General features: G+C 39.6%; 2 protein-coding genes across 2 annotated transcripts; one reads left to right on the plus strand and one right to left on the minus strand.

Moving 5' to 3' along the window:
* The first annotated feature begins 206 nt into the window (after positions 1-206).
* Positions 207-3,766, plus strand: xaf1 (XIAP associated factor 1). The gene is made up of 7 exons (XM_024278032.2): positions 207-400; positions 598-733; positions 864-920; positions 2,093-2,306; positions 2,373-2,440; positions 2,901-3,119; positions 3,198-3,766. The coding sequence occupies exons 1-7, from the start codon at positions 357-359 to the stop codon at positions 3,255-3,257; spliced, it is 798 nt and encodes a 265-aa protein (XP_024133800.1). The 5' UTR covers positions 207-356; the 3' UTR covers positions 3,258-3,766.
* Positions 3,767-4,581: 815 nt separating this feature from the next.
* Positions 4,582-8,715, minus strand: tekt1 (tektin 1). The gene is made up of 8 exons (XM_024278031.2): positions 8,492-8,715; positions 7,657-7,835; positions 7,413-7,578; positions 6,753-6,881; positions 6,534-6,680; positions 6,126-6,351; positions 5,050-5,246; positions 4,582-4,949 (listed from the first exon to the last, which is right to left on the minus strand). The coding sequence occupies exons 1-8, from the start codon at positions 8,506-8,508 to the stop codon at positions 4,790-4,792; spliced, it is 1,221 nt and encodes a 406-aa protein (XP_024133799.1). The 5' UTR covers positions 8,509-8,715; the 3' UTR covers positions 4,582-4,789.
* Between the last annotated feature and the right edge of the window lie 533 nt (positions 8,716-9,248).

Below are 9,248 nucleotides of genomic sequence, written 5' to 3' on the forward strand. Positions count from 1 at the left end.
TTTTATTTTCCAAGACAGATCCTCATTAACATTTAATTAATTTATTGTTTTCATCTTTCACCTATTTTGTCTCAAATGTTTACATAAGAAATCAAACAAAATAAAACATATTTACAAATAAAGAAGTTATTTCTTACCTTGTTTAAGTTCTCTTTAAGGTCTATTTGCTTTTTATCATGTCTTATATGGTTTTACAACAACTCCCACAATTCCCTTTATGAGGTCACGAGATAATAAGAACCAATCAGCATCCACAAACTAAGAGCGTGAGTCCAGAGTATTTAGAACATAATTTCACTTTCTGTTTTGCTGAAGTGGAACCGTTTAATTTCAGCTTCATCAATAAAACACATTTCATGGACAAAAATGAGGAGGAAGTGACGCGCACCTGTGGACAATGGTAAAGATTCAACATGTTAATATCTAAACGAGTTTATTTCAATAAGAGAGAAGTATTAGGTTTAATATTGATGTTAACATCAAAAGTGATGATCGTAGATCACAGTGATCGATGACGCCACTGTGATCTATACAGTCAATCGATCCACGCAGGCGCGCATTTTCCTCACTAATTTACCCGGACTTTTATTTTGAAAGCCACAGAGACGTCGCCGAGTCCAACTTTGCTCTGCACGAGAGCCACTGCAGCCGGTTCCTGTGTCTGTGTCCCGACTGCGCCGAACCGGTCCCCAGGGACCAGCTGGCCCAACACAGAGATGAACAACACGCCCAGGTGCGTGCATGCGCGCGCGCTCGGTGGCACGTGCGTCATATCATAACATCATTCTGAGTGTTGTAATCATAGACAGTCTTGGTTGAAATGCAAATGTTTCCGTTTGTTTTGATTGTGAACATGCTTGAAGGTGAAATGCAGCAAGTGCAACGCCAAGATGGAACGGCGCCACCTGTCGGACCATCAGGTGAGTCACCTGCTCCACATGGAGGCCTGTGGTGCCTAAATGAAATGAGGGAAGGGTAGTGACTTTATAAAGTCATCAAACTTTAAAAACCTCCAGAAAATGAAAGGTTGGTGTTACAAAGGTGAGAGAAGACTGACCAGGTGAAGCTGCTATGTAGGGGTTGAAAGACCAAGTTCTTTACTTAGGGGGAGGAGGTTGTGTTGTCAATAGAGATGATTAGGCTGTTAAATCTGGAGAGGAAGGACTTTGTGTCGACAATTGCTGTTTAGCTTCAGGGAGTTAACCAAAATTAAAGTGATGACTTGGGAAGAGATGACAGAAAGAGCAGGACGTCATCAGCATAGAATTGTACATTTCATTTTATGAAGATATACAGATTAGTTATTGAACAATACACTATCTTGTTATTCTAAATCACCCCTCATCTAAATGTAAAATTCTTGGTAGATTGTGTTTGTCCCTTTAGTGGTATCTTAGGGTGTATCTAGACTGGAAAAATTATTTGTTCTGGACTGAACCGCTTAATTTTTTCCAGATTGAGTCCCAAACCTTGTGTTTGGTCTATATTCAAACTACAGTAAAGCAGGCTATTCTTTTCCAGGATTTACACTTGTGCTATCCTAGCACTTTTTTTGCGCTTTTTATTCCAGTGATTTTGTCCACCTTCATCCACATTTGTCATGGGAGGGATATTGCATCAATGTAATATCAATGTAAACCATGTGACTAAAGATCTCTTCAGTCATTGGCCAGGAGTTACAGGGGCGGGTGAAAACAAAAAGAGAAAGATGGAGATGTTGCACTTTAAAAATCCTTGCCAGAATTCAAACGTTTTATTTCGCTGGTCAGTTTTGAACGTCTGTATCAGCACTTTTTACTGCTACTTTTATACGGCGTAGGCATGCTGCAAGGCGGTTACTGAGGACGCTACAGCTACAAGGTACGCTGATAGCTTTTTGTGACTTATCGATTGTCAGGAAAAGTGTGAGAAGCAATGTGTATCACGTTAAAAGTTGTTTTTATGAGCCTGAAAACAAAGACGCACATGGATCTATTTGTCAGAAGAGAGTGAAGCCCAGAACTCCAGCGTACTTTCTTCTGCTTGATGTCACAATTGACAAAAGTGCAAACTCACAGCTCTACATTGATTTTACATCTGATTTCCCTTTCAGTCTGACGAATGCTTGGAGCGGCTGCAGAAGTGTCCGTTCTGCGAGCTGGAGGTCCGCTTCAGGGAGCTGGACGAGCACCTTCTGGTCTGTGGGAGTCGTACTGAGCTCTGCAAAGACTGCAGCTGCTACGTCAAGCTGAGAGACCTGCAGGATCACAGCTTCACATGCTCGGCCAGCGGGAACCACGCGGCTGCCAGTGATGAGCCAGACACAGGTTAGAAGAAGACCGGAGCAGCATCACTGCTCTTCCAGGAATAAGACATTTTGCTTCTCTTCACAGCTGGAGTCAGTGTGGATTTTAGTAAATGGAAGAGCTCATCTTCAGATGAAGACACAGAGGAACATGAGGTGATCTTTCTGTGTTTTCATGTTTCTCTTCAGTGATTAAAATCTTTTGGAAGTCCCCTAAAATATATAAACAAGTGAAAAATGAGACAAATTTAAAAGATCTTGTTGGGATTTTTTAAAAAATCAAATCATTTCATTAAAGTGGAAGCTGTAAATTTGACTTTATTGCTACCTCCTCTTGAATATCTGAAGTCTAAATGAAATAGTTTGATTTTTGGTGCTGAAGTTTGAAGCTTGAAACAAGGATTTTTTTTCAGATCTTAGGAAAACTTTGAAGTTGTCTGTCGTCAGAATGAATCAAATCCAGAACCTCACTGTAAATTCAAGTGTTTTAAATGAACAGTTTTTTAAAAATGTTGTTAGTTAAGAAGATTTCTTGAGGTTTACACATCCAGGAGCTTTTCAACCTTCAACATTTATGAAGGAAATATTTAGGCTGTGTGCCTGCTCCCTTCATTAGCTGCAGCATTTGTCAGAAACCGTGGAGGATGACGAAAAGGAAAAGGTGGAAGAGAAGGATTACGAGTATGAGTTCTCCTGGAATCGTGCATCCGAGCCAGGAGCTTCCTCGCACTCCCACGGCCATGGTTCTTGGGATGACAGAGAAGATCCAGATCAGATCAGCACCTGCCCTCACTGTCACCTGGCCTTACCTGTCAGAACGCTGCGCTGGCATGAGGTAGATCCATCACGAACCTCTCTGTAATGAGCATTTCTAATGTTAAGACGTTATTTTGACCTTTCTGTGTGATTGCAGGTGAGATGCCAAACCCATGTTCTCCTAAAAGCAAAAAGAGTTCAAGAAGAAGAACTCTAAGTGGATTTGCTGCCTCCAGCTTTAACCTTGTGACGCCCAAAAGTATTTCCTGCTGTGAAAAAAAAAAGTCCCTTATGATTTTGCTTTCACGGCTAAATTAAGGGAAGTGTGAGGCAGGAGTAGTTTGATATTTGCATCAATAGTTGTTAAGGGGTTAAAATCCCACTCCAATAATCTGTTTTCAAAGTACTCCCAGTGTTCCTTTAATTATGATTATGCTGTTTTTAGCCAAAAATTGAAAAAATCTGTGTTGTTTTCTAGTATCTCTTCCGTTGAGTCTTCCTTGCGGTTTTCTTGTTACAATAAAAGCTCAAATTCTGTTTTAGGTTCAGAAATTTTTCAAAAGGATGATAATTCTGTACCTAAACTTCACACTTCTGACACACTAGTGTGTTTAAATACTCAAACAAATTGTACAGCTCCTATCTTATCTTTGCTGTGGAAGAAAAATAAGATTATTATTGCCATTGCACTGATTTGTTCCCATCAATAAAGTTTTCACAAAACATCTCAAACTGTGTTTTTTTCTGAGATATTATCAGAAAGTCTGGTCTGTCAAGATTCCTGATGCACAAAAACGATAAGAGCGAGGAGGAGGTGCATGATGGGATCAACCTGCTGACTTTCTTCGCTAATGCAGCTCATAAATGTTCTGCAGCCAGGACTCTTTATGTTCTGTCAAATAGGTGTTTCTCCACTTTGCCCTGATGCTCTTTTTTATGACTGTTCTTTCATTAGCTATAATTGTACAAAAACAACATTTCTCTATGCTGAATTATTCTTATGGAGCTTATGGTAGATTATATGGTTTAACAATTATCTGTAGCCTATATGAGAATTGGACTGAGTGACCCATCTCCCCTGGCGTTCCAAACAGGAAGTACGCAAGGGCTCCAAGACACCAAAATCACAAACAAGTATAACTCGTTCAACAACCATTCTTGCTCTGATACCTTTTTTTAAACAGGTTCTTGATTATTTTTTCATAATATTTTTGTAATTCAAGTTATAAACTGACCAATCAGATGCTCCTATAAAAGTAGGTGGAGCCTGATGGCCCTCACATCCAACATTCAAAGCGTTTTGTGTATCCTACTTTCAAGTGGTAGGGGTGCGGACTTTAAACAAGCTCACTCCTGATTGGTGAGAGTGGTTGCCATAGAAACAATAACTATAGCCAATTCAGACCAACTGGCTCCAACATGGTGCCATACAAAAAACGGCGTCTGAACTGACTTCATTTGGTTGGAGCCAGAAAAAACTATAAGTGATGTCACACTCACTCCAGTTCTCACATACAATCAAAGAGTTTACTATAACCACATTTTTATGTTGTCATTTCATTTACTATGGTTTTGTTCAAATGTTTGCTGTTATTTTTTTTTCTTTTACAACATAAACTTTTCAGTCAGTAGCTTGTGTGGTAAACCCTGTCAGGTTCTGTTAAATATTTCACAGAAGTTTGGTTCACTCAGCAGTAATATAAAAGTTTGTAAAATAAAAGTCTGTATTTTCTTGAAATAAAGTTCTGTTCAGAAGTTTTGTATAACCACTGCCTCCCTGTGCTGCATGCAGACAACCTCATCAATGTACAGACAGTTGGTTTTGCTGTCGATGCTTTCCTGCAGCCTCAGCTCGCAGTGAAACAGCCGCCTCTCCTCATCCTCGGACCGGGCTACTTCCTGTTGCAGTCTGAGGGGAGAAACAGAGCGTTGAGTCGCATGCTAACATCTCCACTCTGGAGTCAAGCACGAGTATGTTCTGCTTAAGGAGAACTGTCAGCCAGCCTTACTGATTGATGTGTTCTGTGATCTTGTGGACATCGGTGATGAGTTTACGCTGGGCTGGATCTCGCCACTGCTCTTTTCCGGGCCTCTCGTGGCGTAAAGACAGCTTCGCCTGAGTCAAACTCAGAAACTCCTCGTTCTCTGCGACAGCGACTTGAAGATCTTCTCTGGTTTTTCTCTGGTTGCTGATCTCTGACTGAATCTAGAGTGAGAACAGGAATGACATCAAGAATTCAGGATACATTTATTCAAATATAAAGAATTATACTTTCAGAAGTCACCATTACTATAGTTTTAGCAGCAACTTTCAGATTACTCTCACCTTTTATTATAAACGTGTAACATTGTGGAAAGATTTTTTTGTCAGGGCTGAAAACTGCTTTAAAACGTGTTTCTTACTGTAGAAAAAACTTATATGGAACACTACAATAGTGCATTCACACCAAACGCAGCAGGCACAGCGGAGGCGTCAACTTTCAATGTTAATTCAATGTAAAGAAGCGATCTGCTGCGGCGTGATTTTTACGTCTTTATTTGTACTCTCTGATCTAGTCACTGAAAACGTCACGTGCCCAAAGCTGGGTCTCTGATTGGTTGATACGCTGCGTCAATTTTTAGAAAAATGTTTTTTTTTTGGACAGAGTTTTAATGCCTGCTGCCCTTTCTTACATAACTTTGTATTTGAAAGGCACAGGGGAATCCAGTTAGGCAGCAGCATCAAGGGACCCAATCTGGATTGATATCAATGGACACCCTAGGGATTGAACACAGGTCCCCTGTGTAGCAGTCCTACACCTAGCCCACGGAGCCATCCAACCACTCATTTCTCCCAATTTATGTAAATAGTAAAAATATTACAGGTCCTATATTTACTGTATACAGCACCTTAGTACCTTCTTAGATGGCCAATCAGAGGCCAATCACTCTACATCTAGACCATATTGATCATTTTGAGTGAATTACTGTCGTTTTTGAAAGTTAAATTGATTTTTTTCATATTTTCATTCAAAGTCCCTGATAGCTTTGATGTTCCTTCAGAGTGAAGGAACATCATATTTATGTGACATAAACTCTACTCCACCTTCACCAGTTCGTCCTCCATTTGGTGTTTAGCAGCTTTCATTTTCTGAATGTTCAGCTGGAGAGCAGTGTTCGTGGCCTGGACCTGTTTCTGCATGTCAGCAGCCGTTTGCTCCAGTACAGACTGAACCAGAGCCTGAAGAGACCTGGAGTTGGTCTTCTGCCGCTCCGCCTTGGCCATGTTGGCATACGAGAAGTTCTCCCACTGCTCCAGAGTCACCGCTGAGCTGAGGAGCATTGAAAAGCATCAGTCTGAGCTGCAGTCATGGCTGTAAAGGTCTAAACTTGCTGGTCTTTTGCAGAAGGATTGAAGCTCTCCTCAACCTCTTCAACAAAAGCAGGATCCGGAGTTTTCCATAAAAACCCTGAAGCACATCAAGAACACCTGAGGAAACCTGTGAGTGCTCACCTCGGTTCTGGTTGAGGATGGGTTTTGGGTCTGTGCTGGAGGCTCATAGAAAGGGTGTGCATTAAAGCACAGAAGTTGTCGACGTTCTGAGCCTCAGATTTCTCCTTCAGGTCCTTCTCTAGATCATGTTTAGCAGATCGGTTCAGGCTGGATTGGAACAGAACAGAACGGCTATGTGAATGAACTGCACCATGAGATGATTTTACTCTCAAGATTTACCGGAGCTGCTCAGAGATCTGCTCCGTCACACGCTGCAGAAGAGACGCCACTCTCCTCAGATCTTCTCTCTCCTTCTGCAGCTCGCTGTCCACCTCATTGTGAAACCTCTCAGAGTCGGGACGTTTCAGTCTGGAGTAAACAACCAAACAGAATCTTTATGGCAGAATATCTTTTTTTTTCTTCCTTTCGACACAAAATTCAGATTTGAAGTAAATGTTTCTCCTGTGAGCTGACGTTACAATAATGAGTGTGTTTAAACATAACCAGATCTGTTGGCCTTCAGAACAACATTTTACTATGAAAACACTATGTTATTGATTCAAACTTAGTTAACTTCTTCTTCCTCCATATATTAAATTTTTATTGTTCATTGTTTATTCAAGACATTTCAAAATAAAACAAGCTATATCACTGACATATGCCTTTTAAGTCAAAGATTGAAACAAGAATATATAAAAGAATGACTTGTCATTAAAATTAGGTATAATATTTAAATTAAGGGCTGACACATTTTAAGATAATGGCTGTCAAAAGTTTGTGGATCCATAAATGTGTTTGTGTTTGTTCCATTGATTATAATGTGGATGTAAATGCTGTATATGTGGTAAGTCCCTGGCAATCAAACCTATTTTAAAGTTTGATTCATTGGGTTCTCCTTACCGCTCTTTCATACAAAGCTCAGTGACTTCCAGAGGTTCTTTGCAGGCATCCAGGGCCTTGGTCACTCTGCTCTGCAAAACCACCAGGTCATCAATCTCCAGGATCATTTCTTCCAGCTTTAACTCCAGCTCCTTCTTCAGGAACTGGATCCCTCTGAGCTTCTGGTCTGAGCAGCAGATACAGAATATCACGTGATCCATCCGCCTCACAGGGCAGACAGTCTGACTGTTGTTTCCTGACTCACCAAACTGTTGGTTCTCATCCTCTTGCATGCGTTTGCAGATCTGTTTGGTCTCTTTGATCAGCTCCTTGCATTCTGCTCTAAAACGTTCGGACTGGTGCAGAGTTCCAGCAACATTTACTGGGCTAAAACCTTCACGGGTCTGGAGAGTTTGGTCCATGATGGAAACAGCTCTCTGCTCGCTGTCATTCAGGCAGGAAGGAATGATTTATGACACCTCGTAAATGACAAAACTCTCTTCTTCTTTGTGTAAAATAATTTCAGTTTCTTCTCAGAGTCCAACTACTTCTTTCAAATGTTCTTAAAAAAAATCTTCCTCAATTTTTAAGATGCTAAACTTTTTTTCCAAAGAAATAAGATAGAAGAAAATAAATGAAGGAGCACAAATGATTAAACTTTTTAGACTAAGTTTATTTGCTTATTTTCAACAGCATTAAGTTTTGGTCTCATTATAATGGAATCTGGGAAGAAAGTGAAAAGGTGAAGATGAAGAATGTGTCAGAATGAAAATGAAAAAAGCCCAAAGGCTTCCTGCAGGGCAGCTCAGAAAACAAAGAGAGAATCATTTATCCTCATTGAATCAGGAATTTGAGTTTGACATTCAATCTGAAAATACAAAATATTTCTAATGAAGTTTTATGACACATGAGCAAACTAAAGAAATAAATTAGCATTTAGCATAAAAAGCAAAACACCATAAAGACATAAAGTTGTAAATGTTAAACATTGGTTAAGATAAACAAAACTCTTTTAAAGTATTAAGATAGTTTCTGTTTGATGTTATCTTAACAAAAACACGTTTAAAGCTGGTTTGAATCACATATAAACCGGAACATACTTCACTCCTCGCAGCATCAGCTTGAGCAACAAACCGTTACCATGGTTACATCCGGTCTGCACGCGGCTTCCGCTCAGGGCGTTTTCGTAACGATTTGACCCAAAACACGAATAAACAATGTTGACAAGTAAGGGTTACCTAGTTTTTATATTTAAAAATATATATATATTTTAAGTCATTCATTTGTGCAGAGACAAAAGCCTTAAAACTCATTTAACCAAAGAAAAAATAACAACGCAAAAACGAGACTTGTGGGATTGTTGTCATCCTCGGGCACCACATAATTTGTCTTAAAAAAAAAAAAAAGAAAAAAAAAAAGAACCTGGCAGAAATTTTATTTTTATAAAATGGTCTGGGTGAATACTACATTCTGATTGGCTGCAGGGTGTCCATTGAAAAGTGAAGATGTACACACTCACAAAAAAAAAGAAAAAGAAGTTAAGGCCAAAGTTCTGTATTGCGCTGGCCTAACAAGACCAGCTGATGACACAAACTTCTTTAGATGTCTGTCTTGTTTGTATTTCTCGACACAGAGGATTACATGTCTATGAATAATATTATAATAAATGAAGGAAATAAATTATTAATCCACATTTAAAGGTCAGAGTTAATGGTGGATATCTTCAATCAAAGAGTTCTAGGAATCTACTTGTGGACTTCATTTAAAACTTTTGCTTCATCATTTGGTCAAAAACAATATCAAGAGGTGAACTAGTCCTCTGAAATATTACTTTGGATCACTTTACATGAGGTTTAG

This window comes from Oryzias melastigma, linkage group LG13 (genome assembly GCF_002922805.2).
Source record: "Oryzias melastigma strain HK-1 linkage group LG13, ASM292280v2, whole genome shotgun sequence".
NCBI lineage: Eukaryota > Metazoa > Chordata > Actinopteri > Beloniformes > Adrianichthyidae > Oryzias > Oryzias melastigma.